This window comes from Hemiscyllium ocellatum, chromosome 7, assembly GCF_020745735.1.
Source record: "Hemiscyllium ocellatum isolate sHemOce1 chromosome 7, sHemOce1.pat.X.cur, whole genome shotgun sequence".
NCBI classification, from domain to species: Eukaryota; Metazoa; Chordata; class Chondrichthyes; order Orectolobiformes; family Hemiscylliidae; genus Hemiscyllium; species Hemiscyllium ocellatum.
This window is the reverse complement of record NC_083407.1, coordinates 64,956,268-64,973,355: the sequence shown is the minus strand read 5'-3', so window position 1 is coordinate 64,973,355 and position 17,088 is coordinate 64,956,268. Positions and strand designations below refer to the sequence as shown.

At 43.5% G+C, this 17,088-nt stretch overlaps 1 protein-coding gene across 1 annotated transcript in view; it reads right to left on the bottom strand.

Moving 5' to 3' along the window:
• LOC132817116 (integrin alpha-6-like) overlaps window positions 1–13,397 on the bottom strand; it is a 92,139-nt gene extending 78,742 nt beyond the window's left edge. Inside the window, exon 1 of the mRNA XM_060827296.1 lies at window positions 13,067–13,397. Within this exon, the coding sequence (XP_060683279.1) occupies window positions 13,067–13,242 (176 nt within the window). The 5' untranslated portion in view covers window positions 13,243–13,397. The remainder of the gene's footprint in view (window positions 1–13,066) is intronic.
• Window positions 13,398–17,088: the final 3,691 nt, after the last annotated feature.

Genomic DNA, 17,088 nt, shown 5'->3' with positions numbered 1-17,088 from the left:
TAAAAATGCTTAAAACTCGATTATGTCTCATCTCAGGTTGGTTTTTGTCATCTCCCCAGGGAGATGGGGGTGGTTTATGTGTTGGTGTGAACTAGCACAAAGTTAGCATTAGGTTTACAAAAGGTGGTTGGGGATGAGTGGAGGGCATGAGTAGGATGGACATTCTGAGGTATCATTGGAATTGGTGAGGGCAACATACATTAGCATGAGTTAGTATGAAAGGATCACTGAGTTGAGTGAGGGAGAGGATGCAAGGGGTATAGCTGGAGGACATAATATTGAACAAAACTGGGATGAAGTGTTAAAAGTGTTAACAAGTCTGCCTATGCACTTGGCAGCCTCAATGCTTTTTAGATGAAGTGGGCAGATACCAGCATGCATCTGTACCTCCCTCGCCCACTCAAGTACAAACCACTCACTCCTTTTGAGGCACTTTTCGCCCTCAGAGGTGGGTGCTGTAAAATATTTTAAATCTCACTATCCACCTCACTCATGAATCACAGATTCCCTACAGTGCGGAAAGGGGCCATTTCATCCATCAAGTCTGCACCAACCTTCCAAAGAGCATCCACCCAGATCCCACGTCCATAACCCTGCATTCAGCATGGCTAATCCACCTAGCCTGCACATTCTTGGGTTGAGAGGGGAAACTGGAGCACCTGATGGAAACCCATGCAAACTTGGGGAGACCGTACAAACTCCACACAGTCACCCAAGGCTGGAATCGACCTGGGTCTTGGCACAGTGAGGCAGCAGTGCTAGCTACTGAGTCACCATGCCATCCATTTAATCCATAATGAAGAGTCAGTCCACAATTTCTAGACTGGAAAAGTTCTCCTATCCATTTATGTACATTTAATGGATATCAGCTGCATACATCATGAATCTTTTACAACTTCTACAGGCACTGAGCTAACACAAAGATCAATTCTGAGAACCATGGCTCCTGGTGCACAGTCTGCATATAAAAATTTCTCAGTCAATGTTCTGCACTGCAAACTTTTAAGGTGATCTATACAGTACCAACAAAACCTCACTTTGTAAAACAAAGAATGGGCCATAACATTTTTTTTTATTTTTGATGTTATATTTGTAATTGAATTTTATGTTGAGGGAGGGGTAATAGCCAGGCAAACCGCAAGAAGTGTAATCAATGGGGAAGTAATTTGCAATGGACAAGTATATGGAAAGCAATATTTGTCAGTTTCTAGCAACTTTAAAAGATTTAAGTCTTCACTCACAAAAGATGTAAAACATGGAATACTATTTGTTGCTGTGAATGCCAAGTAGTTACAGTATTTAATGAATGCTTGCTAAATAATAGTGGTGTTTCTTTTTCTACCAGAAGAAAAGCAGGTAAAAACTGATAACACGGGCAGCAGCTGGCTCTGCTCCATTTTGTGTCTGCACTAGTTCTTGTGCTTTTCTCCAAAGACTTTAGTTTGGTCTTTTATTTAATCACTGAACCTGATCTTGCTGAAGGAATCCATAAAAGTCCTTTTGTACTTGTGAAATATACTGCAGAAGTGGGGGGTCAAAGCAGAATCCACACAATCCTACTAAAGTTCTTGGTGCTGTTTTTGTGGTTAAATGGCGTAATGTTGCTGCTTCCAAATTTTGATTTTCAAGCTAACCCATAGGAAAGTGTTCATTGCAGATTATTTTCAATACAAGTGCTAAGCAGTGATAGAAACCCAGCTGCAATTTGCAAGATCCTGAAAGGGAAGGAAAGGTGTGTCTGGACTGCCAATACAAAAAGATTCAATGACTGATATATTTTGAGTCATAGAGATGTACAGCACAGAAACAGACCCTTTGGTCCAACTCATCCATGCCAACCAGATATCCTAAATTAATCCGAAATTACATTTGCCAGCGCTCGGCCCACACCCCTCTAAATCTTTCCTATTCATCTACTCATCTAGATACCTTTTAAATGTTGCAACTGTACCAGCCTCCACCATTTCCTCTGGCAGCTCATTCCATTCATGCATCACCCTTTGCATGAAAAGGTTGCCCCGTAGGTCCCTTTTAAATCTTTCCCCCTTGACCCTAAACCTATGCCCTCTAGTTCTGGATTCCCCACCCAGGGAAAAGACCTTGTCTATTTAGGCGAAAGTGAGGACTGCAGATGCTGGAGATCAGAGTCAAGATTAGAGTGGTGTTGGAAAAGCACAGCAGGTCAGGCAGCATCCAAGGAGCAGGAAAATCCATGTTTCAGACAAAATCCCTTTATCAGGTCTATCTATTTATCCTATACATGCCCTCATAATTTTATAAATCACTACAAGGTCATCACTCAGCCTCTGATGCTCCAGGCAAAACAGCCCCAGCCTATTCAGCGTCTCCCTATAGTTCAAATCCTTCAACCCTGGCAACATCCTTGTAAATCTTTTCTGAACCCTTTTTAAGTTTCACAACATCCTTCCTATAGGATTGAGGCCAGAACTGAACACCGTATTCCAAAGGTGGTCCAAACAACATCCTGTACAGCTGTAACATGACTTCCCAACTCCTGTACTCAATACTCTGACCAATAAAGGAAAGCATGCCAAACGCCTTCTTCACTATCCTGTCTACCTGCAACTCCACTTTCAAGGAATTATGAATGTGCACTCCAGCGTCTCTTTGTTCCTCAACACTCCCCGGGAACTTACCAAGCCACTGTTGTCACTGGAAGGGCTTGGCTGGGGGTGCAGAAAGTTCTGCAGCAGCAGGTTGTGGAGCTACTGGTGGAATATTATCGGGGCCTGTAGCCTTTGCAGCATCTAGTCAGAGATGTACAGCATGGAAACAGACTCTTTGATCCAGCCCATCCATGCCGACCAGATATCCCAATTCTAGTCCCACCTGCCAGCACCCAGCCCATATCCCTCCAAACCCTTTCTATTTATATACCCATTCAGATGCCTCTAAAAGGTTGCAATTGTATTAGGCTCCACCACTTCCTCTGGCAGTTCATTCCATAAATGGACCACCTTCTGCATGAAAGAGTTGCCCCTTAGGTCTCTTTTATATCTTTCACCCCGGGGAAAAAACTTTGTCTATTTACCCTATCCATGCCCCTCAATTTTGTAAACCTCCATAAGGTCACCCCTCAGCCTCCGACGTTCCAGGGAAAACAGTCCAAGCCTATTCAGTATCTCCCTATACTTCAAATGCTCCAACCCTGGCAACATCCTTGTAAACCTTTTCTGAAACCTTTCAAGTTTCACAACATCTTTCTGATAGGAAGGAGACCAGAATTGCATGCAGTATTCCAACAGTGGCCTAACAATGTCCTGTACAGCCACTATGTGACCTCCCAACTCCTGTACTCAACACTCTGACCAATAAAGGAAAGCATATCAAATGCCTTCTTCACTACCCTGTCTACCTTCCCAAAATGCAGCATCTCACATTTATCTAAATTAAATTCCTCGACCCTTTGGCCCATCTGATCAATGTCCTATTGTCATCTGAGGTAACCCTTTTCGCTGTCCACTAAATCTTTAATTTTGGTGTCATCTGCAAACTTACTAACTATACCTCTTATGCTCAATCCAAATCATTTATATAAATGACGAAAAGTAGAGGACCCAGCACCGATCCTTGTGGCACTCCACTGGTCACAGGCCTCTAGTCTGAAAAACAACCCTCCACCACCACCCTCTGCCTTCTACCTTTGAGCCAGTTCTGTATCCAAATGGCTAGTTCTCCCTGTATTCCATGAGATCTAACCTTGCTAACCAGTCTCCCATGGGGAACCTTGTCGAACGCCTTACTGAAGTCCATATTGATCACATCTACTGCTCTGCCCTCGTCAATCTTCTTTGTTACTTCTTCAAAAAAAAACTTAGTCAAGTTTGTGAGACATGATTTCCCACGCACAAAGCCCTAACCAGTACTTGGCTTTCCAAATACGTGTAAATCCAGTCCATCAGGATTCCCTCCAACAACTTGCCCACCATTGATGTCAGACTGACCAGTTGATGGTTCCCTGGCTTATCCTTACCACCTTTCCTAAACAGTACCACGTTTGCCAACCTCCAGTCTTCCAACACCTCGCCTGTGACTATCGATGATACAAATATCTCAGCAAGAGGCCCAGCAATCACTTCTCTAGCTTCTCACAGAGTTTGAGGGTACACCTGATCAGGTCCTGGGGATTTATCCATCTTTGTGCATTTCAAGACATCCAGCACTTCCTCCTCTGTAATATGGACATTTTTCAAGACATCACCATTTCCCTACATTCTTCCACTTCCTTTTCCACAGTAAACACTGATGCAAAATTCTCATTTAGTAACTCCTTCATCTCCTGCGGCTCCACACAAAGGCCATAGAGGTACAGGTTAGGTGGATTGGCCATGCTAAATTGCCAATAGTATCCAGGGATGTGTGGTGTAGGTGGATCAGCCATAGGAAATGCAGGGTTACAGGGATAGAGTATTGTGTGAAGCTTGGTGGGATGCTCTTCAGAGGGTCAGTGTGGACTCAATGGGCTGAATCACCTGCTTGCACACTGTAAGAGTTCTGTAATTGTATGATTTTGAGCTATGACTTTGGGGTCAGAGATTCTCACAAGTCAATGGGAATGTTGCCTATTTTCATGTAGGTTTTGAGGATGTCGTTAAAGTGTTTTGTTTACCATCTACTAACCCCTTGCTGTGATGAAACCCCCAATATGGAGCTTGTTTTCAAAGTCTTGTTTCAGGCATCAATGTATCTCACTCAATGTAGCCAATTAACAGTAACCAGTGCCTTAAAATTGGCTTCACAGAAGACACTGATATTTGAGCATCTTTCAGGATTTTGCAAGGGAAATTGCTGGTGAGAGTTCTTGACTGCCATACATTGCATCAGAGAAATGATCATACAGAAAGACACATATCAAGGCCACTCTGTGAACCATGAATTTGGTGCTGAGTTTGGAAGTCTTTGTCATTAAACACTCTTCCTCAAATGGAGGAAGGCTGCACTAGCACACTGGAGGTGGCAATGAGAAAACTCAATGTCTCTCCTTACCTACAGCTCGAGACTTTCTGTCCAGTGGCTCACCATGGATCTTGATAGTCAGGGGACAACGTTGTTCTGTGACAGCAAGCTGGTAAAGGGTCTTTTCTGCCACATATTTGGCCTGGGGGCCATTCTCTCACATGCCTATATGGATATTAACAGCTAACAGTTCACCACTACTCATTAGTAACAAACAGTCTACAAAAACAATTCTCAAGAAGCATATCCAATTATGTTCAAGAACTGTAATGTCAGCAACATCCAGAAAACAATTGCACAATTGAAGTTTTGTAACCAATAATTTCACAGTTAGCTAGTTATGAAAGTTAATTGCTTATCCAACTAATCTCTTTGTACTATTGGAATAATCACTAAACTTTGAGATTTGAAAGGGAAAACAATCAAGATATTTAAAGGCATTGTTAATGGACAAGTACTACAAGGGCTGCAGCCATTTAAAGAGAGGTAATCATCTTGATTTTATCCAAACAAAGCATACTGCTCTGCCTGACTTAAAATTCAGCAAAGCCAATCAAAAGACCCTGACCTTCCAGCAGAGGTTTTGGTTTGAATCTAAAGTATGTGGGTGGAGTATGTGGGAAGGGGAGGTTTAATCATACTTATGCAAGATCAGAATTCAATTTCATTCAAGGTTAAGAAACCTGCATGATTACTTTCCAAGTACAGGAGAAATTTAATTGGGGTGGGCTACACACAACCACTGTACAAAACTGATCAATTCGTCAATTTTTGATAAGTCAAAGATACTGTGACTAACTTTGCTGAAAATAGTATCACGGAGGCAAGTCAACTTTTCTCATATCAAATTTTGAATTCAGCCCAAGTTACATAACAAAATTACTCAATCTTTATTTAATATTCTAAAAACTTTAGACCCCATCAACAATTTGGGGAAGACAATAGCATAGTGGTACTGTCACTAGACCAGTAATCCACATGCCGCAGACTGATACCTTGGGGGCATGGGTTTAAATGCCACAGCAGCCGCTGGTGAAAATTTAATGAATAATAAAAGCTACTCTCCATAATTGAGACCATGACAATATTGATTGTTGGAAAGACCTGCACTCTAATGACCTTTAGTGCAGTAAATCTAGCACACATGACGCCAGACCCATAGTAATGTGGCTGACTCTTAACTGCCCTCTGAAATGGCCCAATGAGCTACAGGTACTCAGTTCAAGGTTATTTAGGGATAAGTAACAAAATGCTGGCCTTGCCCATAAGACCCACATCCCATGAAAGAATAAAGAAAACTTAGCCAAAACTCAGAGTAAAAACAAGCAAAATTAGTCTTTGCCCGCTTCCCAACTGACAATTCTTGCCTCAATCCAAATATTGTTCTTGCTAACGAGGAAGACAAAGCCAGAATTTATTACCCATTCCTGACTGCCCTCAGGAAGGTGCTGGTTAGCCACACATTGAGCCTCTCCAGTCCATGTGATATAGGTAACTCTCAGTGCTGCTTTAAAGGAAGTTCCAGCCTTTTGAGCCAGCAATGAATGAACAGCAATACATTTCTAAGTCAAGGTGCTGTGCCTCCTTAAAGGTCACATCTACACAGTGGTGTCTCCATATATTTGTTGTCCTAATCCATCGAAGTGGCTGAGGTCACAGGTTTAGGAGATGTTATCATTGCCTTAAAGTTTTGGAGAGTTAGTGTGGAGGAGTGCATCTTGTAGCTGCACAGTGTACCAATGATGGAAGGAATGAATGTTTAATCCACTGGGTGAATGCCAATCAAGTCAGTAGCTTGGCCTGAATGGTGTTGAGTATTGTTGAAATAACATCTGTCCAGCCAAGTGGGGCTATTCTAACACACTCATGACTTGTGCTTTGCAGCTATTGGAAAGACTTTGAGAACTCACTCTATGTGGCAAACCAATTGCAGATCTTCTCCTAACATATGGTCCCAGTTATTTTTGCAGCCAATAAAGACTCCCAATATATTAGTGGTGGGTGTTTAGCAATCAAAATAGATTAAATATCATGAGATGTTGGTTGGATTCCCTTTTGTTTGAAATGGTCATTGTCTGACATGAATATGGCATAAAGATCACCAATTATCACCCATATTTGAACGGTGTCCTGGTTTTACTGGTGCAGACACAGACTGCTTCATTATATGCCATGCTGTGAATGTAACTGAACTCCATATTTCTAAAGTTATATTGGAGGCAGATTCATTGAAGAAACAACTGATGATAATGAAATCTAAACTACAACCTGAGAAACTCCTACAACCATGCCTGAGTTGAAATGACAGCCCTGAGCAACCACTTCATCTTCTTGTGTTCAGCAAATGGAACTTATGGTGCGTTGCCTGCCCAATGCCAAGGTACAGAACATCTCTGACCAGTTTGAATGTATATTGGAGCGGGAGGGGGACGATCCATTGTTGTGGTCCACGTTGGGACAAACAACATAGGCAAGGTTAGGATGGAGGGCCTGTTCGGGGATTATCAAGCACTGGGAATAAAATTAATGAACAGGTCCTCGAGGGTCAAAATCTGTGGATTACTGCCCAAGCCACATGCCAAATTGGCCTAGGGATAAGAAAATTAGAGAGGTAAATATGTGGCTAAGGGAATGGTGTGGGAAAGAGGGGTTCCCACTTCATGTGGCATTGGAATCAGTTTTGGAACCAGTGGGATCTGTAACAATGGATCAGTCTCCACCTGAAATGATCTGGAACCAGTGTTCTAGCGAAGAGGATAAATAGGGTGATCACTAGGACTTTAGTGAGTTGGGTGAAGGGAAAGGGAAAAAGACAGGAAGCATGATTGTAAATAAAAAGGTAAGCAGCAGGTTAGCATTTGTGCAGGAGGGTTTATGTTCAAGTCAGGCAATGAAAGAGGTAAAAATGAAAGATAATTCAGAAGATGTTAGAGATGTTGGAAATCATGAGGATAAGAAAGCTAGCATAAAGGCACTTTACCTGAATGTATATAGCATTCGTAACAAGGTTGATGAGTTAATGGCACAAATCGTCACAAATGAATTTTATTTGGTAGCTACTACGGAGACATGGTTACAGGATGGTCATGACTGGGAGTTAAATATCCAAGGGTCTTCTGACTATTTGGAAGGACAGACAGGAAAGTAAGGAAGGTGGTGTAGCTTTAGTATTCAAGGACAACATCAGGGTGGTGCTGAGAGATGATATAGGTTCTATGGAGAATAAAGTTGAATCCATTTGGAATGAAATTAGAAATTCTAAGAAGAAAAAGTCACTGATGGGCGTAGTCTATAGGCCACCAAATAATAGCATCACATTGAGGCAGGCAATAAACAAAGAAATAACTAATGCCTGTAAAAATGGCATGGCAATTATCCTAGGGGATTTTAATCTATAGGTTGAACCAGCTCAGTCAGGGCAGCCTTGAGAAGGAATTTGTTGAATGTATCCATGATAATTTTCTTCAGCAAGGAGAAAAGTGAGGACTGCAGATGCTGGAGACCAGAGTTGAAAAATGTGGTGCTGGAACACAGCAGGCCAGGCAGCATCCGAGGAGCAGGAGAATCGACGTTTCAGGCAACGCCTGCTGTGTTTTTCCAGCACCACATTTTTCAACTCTGGTTTTCTTCAGCAATATGTAATAGAACCAACGAGGGAGCAAGCTATTGCTGAGGGACCGCAATTTCCCCTCAGATGTGGTTGACGATGCTCTCCACCGCATCTCCTCCACTTCCCACTCCTCCGCCCTTGAACCCCGCCCCTCCAATCGCCACCAGGACAGAACTCCACTGGTCCTCACTTACCACCCCACCAACCTCCAGATACATCGTATCATCCTTCATCATTTCTGCCACCTCCAAACAGACCCCACCACCAAGAATATATTTACTTCCCCTCCCCTATCAGCGTTCTGGAAAGACCACTCCCTCCGCGACTCCCTCGTCAGGTCCCCACCCCCACCAACCCAACCTCCACTCCCAGCAACTTCCCCTGCAACCGCAAGAAATGCAAAACTTGCGCCCACACCTCCTCCCTCACTTCCCTCCAAGGCCCCAAGGGATCCTTCCATATCCACCACAAATTTACCTGCACCTCCACACACATCATTTACCGCATCCGCTGCACCCGATGTGGCCTCCTCTATATTGGGGTTACAGGCCGCCTACTTGCGGAACGTTTTAGAGAACACCTCTGGGACACCCGCACCAACCAACCCAACCGCCCAGTGGCTGAACACTTTAACTCCCCCCCCCCCCCCCCAATCCCTTGGCCTCCTCCATCACCAGACCATGGCAACATGACGCCTGGAGGAAGAATGCCTCATCTTCCGCCTAGGAACCCTCCAACCACAAGGGATGAATGCAGATTTCTCCAGCTTTCTCATTTCCCCTCCCCCCCCACCTTATCTCAGTCCCAACCCTTGGGCTCAGCACCGCCTTCTTGACCTGCAATCGTCTTCCCGACCTCTCTGCCCCCACCCCCTCTTCGGTCTATCGCCCTCACCTTAACCTCCTTCCACCTATTGCATTCCCAATGTCCCTCCCCCAAGTCTCTCTTCGCTACCTTTTATCTTAGCCTGCTTGGCACACCCTCTTCATTCCTGAAGAAGGGCTTATGCCTGAAACATCGATTCTCCTGCTCCTTGGATGCTGCCTGACCTGCTGAGCTTTTCCAGCAACACATTTTTCAGCTTCCTTGACTACACACCAGCTTAAATATATTTTTCTCTCCACAGATCTTATCAGACTGAGGAGTTTCTCCAGAATTTTCTGTTTCCGTGCTGTACGTCTCTATGACTCTACAATATTTTATGGTCTTAATTTTCACCTTAGATGCAGAGATTCATACATTGACATGTATTTATATAGACCCTTTACCACAGTAAAACATCCCAAGGTGCTTCACAGGGATGTTATGAAACAAATTTGACACAGCCAAATAATAAGATGTTTAATTATCAGTCATCAGTTCTAGGAGGTGGATTTGAAAGATTGCCTAAAATTAGAAAATGAGGCTAAGACTGAATAGTTTAGCAAAGAAAATCCTAGGCTGAGGGTCTTGCCAACTGTGCAGTGATTGCTATTCAGGTCACTCAGATGATTTTAAAATATATAATTATTTTTCTGCCTCACAAAATAACACCAACAATAGGTTTAAGAGCTAAGCAATGTTTCAATTCCCATGATCAACCAAATGCAGACCAACCAGATGAGTTTCTAGAACCTTTCTTCCTAAAGATGAAGAGTAGTTCCTCATCCATTTCAACCTCCTCTTTCCAAGTTTGGACATTTTCCAAGCCCCAATTCGAACTTTAACAGACCCACTTTTGTGCCACACTCCCCCTCCTACCCAACTCTATCAACTACATCTCCTTAACTTAATGTTTTTTCACATCATTAGGAAACCCCTTGCATAGACTGCTCCTTTATACTTCACCCTCACTTCTTAAAGTTCTCCGATTACCATCATAGCTCTGTCACCCAAATACCCTCCACATATTGTTATCTAGCTGTGTCTTTCTTTCCTACTCAAATACCACCATTCTGTTTCTGCTCTGTGCACTACATCAAGACCACCCTAGTTACAACAACGACAAGACCTCAGTATTTAAATCAAGCTGTGCTCCTCAATTACTTTCCAAAGTCAAGACATCTTCACTGATTTCAAACCACACCCTAATGTGGTTACCTTGGGAGTGCCCAAAGTTCCCAGTCTTAGCCCCAGATTCAGATACCAACAAAGTTTTCCTTGTCAACATCAAGTAAAATGTCTACATGCCAACTGAGGTTGACTACTTTCTTTCCATCACCTGGCTACATTTGAGATACTAAGCAACTTGACATTAAGTCACGAATGACAGAACAGAAGCAATATTGTCAGAACACCAAAACCTCGGCATCCCCTGACGAAATCATACATGCCCATTGCTCTGAGGGATATCAAGGAGACACGGATAATATCTAGATGCACGTTTAATCTGGTTTGATCACGCTAACGGAGCAGGAGGGTGTCAAATCTGGGTGGTGTAGCCAGTGAAGCTATTTCCACCACTGAAAAATTGTTCATTCTTCAGCGATGGACGATAACCTGATGTTGTGTGAATTTTACCTTCAGCTGCACAAACACTCATCCCACTCTTCACTAAAACAGCTTGCTATGTTGCGTTGTGCTTAGAAACTAGAGTTGGAAACCTTAATTTTATCTCACCGAGTTCAATCCTTTCTGAAAACAAACAATGCTCGAAATCACAGCGAGTTAGACAGTAATCATCGAAAGAAAGCTCCCCCCCCCCCCCCTTCATGGGTGCTGTCTGACCCGCAGTGATCCCCACCATTTGTTGCTTTCAGTACAGATCCCAGCATTGCAATAATTTGTTCCAATGTCCTTGTGCTTCCAGTGGGCTCTTAGTTTCACAATACCATGCATTCAAAACCTACACTGTTCTTTTAAGTCCTTCCAAAACTTCGATATTCCCCATTCCGAAACCTCCTCCAACCTTATATTGCAAACACGCATCCATCACTTTTCAGATTCTGGTCTGAATTGTATTCGCTCTAACCGACCTGGGACTTCTGATGTTTTGATTATTCTGGAACGTTTTCCCTAACCGTCACGTCCGAGCCTTGTTATCTCCTCGCCCATTTTCAAAATGCTCCTTTAAAGATCTTTATTGTTGTTCCTTTCCCCTTTTACCTTCGAATCACTTTGGAATACTTTCTACCTCATGGCAGTACATAAATGCAACTCGCTGTCCTTGTGAAAATGAATCAACTCCAATTACATCAGATACAAGACGACACCCAACTGCATGCGGCTCCACACCTAAAATATGTTCAATTACAGTAAAAAGAAAATCTGGGGGGGGGGGGGGGGAGATTGTATGCATTTCCTGAAAATAAAAAAAAGACTGGGTTTGTCGATGATGAGCTACTTGGTCTGAAGTGAAGGTTATTTGCCGATGACATTCTGACATTCGGTTTTAAATGTATGCTGTTTGTCAGAGGGTCTTTCATTCCAAAAGGAAAGAGATAGCATTCAGTGTGTGTTTTTTTTAATTTCGGTTGGGTCCCCCGCCCCCATATGGAGCCTGTTGCACTGAGTGAGGCTCCGGGATTTCTCTGCACCATAGCAACCAGGGCCCGGCAGCGGCGTCTGTGCAGGGGAGGAGCCGGAGCGCCCAGCCAATGGCACTCTCAACCAGGCAGCTCTCACTTCCCCCACCCCCACCACCACCACCCCAACCCCCAACAGCCAACACATTCCCAAAGTTTGTACACCACGGTGTTGACCCAAACTCGGGATCACAAACAATCGCCGCATTTTTCGGTCCGAATGATTAAAATAGATTGCAACAACTGCAAACCTTTTGTTTTGGAAGAAAGGAAAACCCTATCAGATTTGCTCAGAAAACAACCTGCTTCTACACTTTGGTTAAAGGACCGGCTAATAAAGCTCGGATTCCTTTCACTGAAGACAATTGGGATCAACTCGGGGCTGTAATGTGACCCTGGCAGATTGCAATCAGGTTCCCTGGAGAACGAAACGGAGCCGATAAAACTTCAACACTGCCCTAAACATCAATGATCCCTGAAACGACCACTGACCGGGAAGGCACACACTGCTCAGTCCAAACAATCCCCTTCACTTCAGATTCCCATAGGATTGCCCTCAATTGAAAAAAAACTTTGGAATCAACACTTAAGAAGGGGCCCTGGCATAAACCAGTTGGGAAACAGAGAGCAGTGAAGTGGCCATGGGGTTCACCTCCACCCCACCCGGATGAGGGGTCGCCTGTGAAGTTGTTCCCGGTGGAGGGGGACACAGACGACCATTCTGCGTCAGCCGCTGTTTCTGAGCTTCAGTGTGAACAGGTAGGGCAGCCACAGGCGGAAAAGTGGTTGCTGCAGGGAGCTCGGGAACATTTCGCACAAAGTTTAATGTAAAAGTTCGCTAAAGCTGTTTTGGACTCAGTTGAGGTGAAGTGTTCTCCCCGGTCAAACCATAACACACAGAGGAACTTTCTGTACCGTTCTTCCAGCCTGACAATAGAGCCTTCTCTTAAAGTAAATCAAACCTACACATACTTACATTTTTTGATCTCTTGGCTTTCGCTGCCAGTGCATAGCAAGAGAAAACCCAAACAAACTTGACGGCTTTCCAGTTTTCTTAATAACGTTTTCGGTATCCAAGTTAAAAGCTGAAGTCCATTTGTTGAGAGAAAGCAAGGACAGGTAGATAAGAAGCCATCGCTCCGGGGCCGCCATATCGGAAATGCCTCCTGATCTCTCAGAAAGTGCCTACTAATGTTTTGTCTGATCTCGGGCTGTTATTCTGAGTAGCCGCCTTGCGTTGAAGATGAGATTATAAAGTGACGGTGATGCCTCGCCTCACTTCGCCCCTCCCAACCACCATCAGTAGCTCGCCGCAAGTAACCTGACCCCAGCCGAGAGCGTTCGTTTCTCTACCCCACCCCAGTTCAACCTCGGTCTCTGGTATCTACTGCAGGCGCTGCTCAAACTTGTCTAACTTCAGTAGAACACGAGCTTCTCAAAACTCTACTGTACAGGTATTTCAAACGCGAACCAGCAATCCAGTCATCTAGATCATGCCCTTGGACGTTGTAATTGTTTTATTTTGCAATTTTCATTGAGGCAACTAACGGTCACTATTTCCAACAGAAACCACTGCATTATTGTTGACTACTTGTAGTAATCTATTAAAGTCTGATCAGCCAGTCTAATTGTTGCAAGCAGAATACTAGAGGCGTTCATGCACAGGTAATGAATATTCATCGGAACTTTTCAAGTCGAGCCACAATAGGTTGGTAATATGGGGGAGGGGGAGATACGGAAACGAAATACTTTTATTTATTCAGAACCTTTAACAACCTCTGATACAACCACTTTGCATTGAAGTTTAGTGCTGTAATGCGGGAAATGTTGCAACAATTTCGATACAGCAAATTCCCACGGAGAGTAATGGCAGGATATTCCTTTTGTAATGTTGACTCCAGGATAATGTTTGGCCAGCAAAGGAAACATACGCTGGTTATCTTTGAAATAGTGTCAAGGATCTTTTTACGTTCAATTCAGAAAGCCAACCAGTTTTTATTTTAATGTCTCTTCCAAACATCAGCACCAGTGGCCATCAACCGTGATCCAGTATACATTCCTTCAATGTCTTTGTCTGCCAGCAAGTGCCAGCCTAGATTGAACTCAAAACTCTAAAGTGAGACCTGAAATCGTGTGATGTAGGTGAAATTTTCATCCATCTACAGTCACCCATTATGCATTGAACTGCACCAAACAAAATAATTATGACTTGGCATTTTCCTGCTTGCCTTTAGGATTCTTCGTGAATGATTTGATATGCCACATTTAGTGGTGGCCCACTGTTTCTAATTTAAATTTTTAAGATTAGATTTCCTACAGTATGGAAACAGGCCCTTTGGCCCAACAAGTCCACACCGATCCTCCAAAGAGTAACCCACCCAGACCCATTTTCCTCTGACTAACGCACCTAACACTACGGGCAATTTACAATGGCCTATTCACCTGACCTGCACATCTTTGGACTTTGGGAGGAAACCAGAACACCCAGGGGAAACCCACACAGACACGGGGAGAATGTGCAAACTCCACACGGACAGTCACCTAAGGCTGGAATCAAACCTTGGTCCTGGGTGTTGTGAGGCAGCAGTGCTAACCACTGAACCACCGTCCCCCGCAGACCATTTTTGATATTGATATCTGATGAATATCTGCACCACATATTGTCTGCTGATGTTTCATCTAGGTTGCTTCTTTGGCAGCTTTGCCAGTGGTAATTAACCAGTGCCTTCCACTCTCAGGGCAGGGCAAGGAAGCAGATCTCAAGAGTACCTCAACTAGAACATGAATCGATGAAGACTAGCCACCGTGACAACAGAGCTACTCAGTCCCTGTGTTAAAAATATAAATATTAGTGAAGTGAAAATGTCCAGAACCTCAGGCTAATGTTCTGAGGACATGGGTTTGAATCTCACCTAAACAGATTATGAAATTTGAATTCAATAAAGTCTGCAATTAGGAAATAAATTTAATGGCAGTCACATAGAATCCTTACAATGTGGAAACAGGCCATTCAGCCCTACAAGTTCACACCAACCCTCGAAAGAGTAACACACCCGGACCCATTCCCCTACTACTCTACACTTACCCCTAACCTACACATCCCTGAACACAATGCATACCTTTAACATGGCCAATTCACCTAACCTGCACATCTTTGGATTGTGGGAGGAAACCAGAGCACCCAGAGAAAACCCACACAGACATGGGGAGAATATGCAAACTCCACACAGACAGTTGCCCGAGGCTGGAATTGAACCAAGTTCCCTTGCACTGGGAGGCAACAGTGCTAACCACTGAGCCACCATGCTACCCAATGTTGTAAAAACCCATCTGGTTCAATAATATCTTTTAGGATAAGAAATCTACCATCCATACATTGGCCTTTGTAAAAATTATTTCGCGGGATGTGGGTGAGACTGGTTAGGCCAACATTTACTGCCTTCTGTAATGACCTTCCAAGATACTCAGTTGTATCTAACTGGGAAAAGTTGAAAGAAACAAATGAAACTGGATAAACCATCTGATATCATACTAGGCACCACAAATGACATCAGCAAACACTACAGTGTCTATCTTGCAAAGTCCTTCTTAACAATACCTGGGATTGTCCAGGTCCAAAATTTAGACAATTGTCCCATGGACAAGCAGCAGTCTGACATAATCTCTCTCACACACACACACACAATCATATTTACAGATAATGTCCCAAACGCCACCATTACTATCTCTGACCCATCTCATGTAGCAGCACTATGATTACAGCTGGGAAACAGTAGCTTTGGGAATCCTCAACATTCACTGTAAACCTCATGAAATCTCGTGGCATTAGTTCAAAGATGGGCAAGGAAGCCTACAACTCACTAGCACCTACCTCCCCCTTGCCCTCTACCAAGGCAGATGAATTAGTATTCCTCCAGTTTGAAGGAAGAACTGAGGATAGCAAAGTACAGAATGTACTCTGTGTGGGGGACATCGATGTTCATCACCAAGAGTAGCTCATTCGTATCATTGAGCTGCTTGTGTCCTAAAGAACATAGCTGCTAGCCTGAGTCTGCAATAAATGGTGTTGGAATCAACAAGGGAAAAAAAACATTCTCTGTTATGGATGCATCCATCCATGAAGATCAGTAATAGTCCCACAAGCAAATAAAAACAACCTCCCGAAAGTCCTCATGAAGACAAAGTGCAGTATTCGCAGTAAGGATACCGTCAATCCTATTGTGTGGCACTACTGCTGTACTAAATAGGATGATGTGGAGGTGCCAGTGTTGGATCCTACCCCACCAGCTACCTGACAATGGAGCAATACTCTGAAAGCGTGTACTTCCAAATAAACCTTTTGGACTATAACCTGGTGTTGTGTGATTTTTAACTAACTAGGATGGACTTTAAATACAGCTATCAACTCTAAATTAGACAACTTTGAGTCACTATTGATTCAGCAGCAGCAGATTTGAATTCTTTGACAATCTATAACTTCATGGCCCAGAATGTCCCTCACTATTAATACCATCAATCTGCAAAATGAAGCTTGGTTCATTGAAGAGTGCTGGAGAGCATGCCAGAAGTGGCACCGCATATGCCTAAAAATGAGGTATCACCCCATAGAAGCTATAGCACAGGACCATTTGCAAGCCAAACAGTAAGAGCGGCATGCAATAGATGGGGCTGAGTGATCTCACAACCGGTTGATTAGATCTAAGCTCTATTGTCCTATCACATCCAGTCATGAATAGTGCTGGACAATTAAAAAACTCACTAGAGTATGAGGATATCCCCATCTTAAATGATGGGGGAGCACAGCACATCAGTGCAAAGGACAACACAAAAGTATTTGTATTTGTCTATAGCCAGATGTTCCAAGTGGATAATCACAGATGCCAGTCTTCAACTTATTCAATTCTGTCCATCATAAAACAATAGTTGAAGGCACTGGATATGGGTCCTGAAAATGTTTCAGCAATAGTGCTAAATATTTGTATTCCAGCACTAACAATC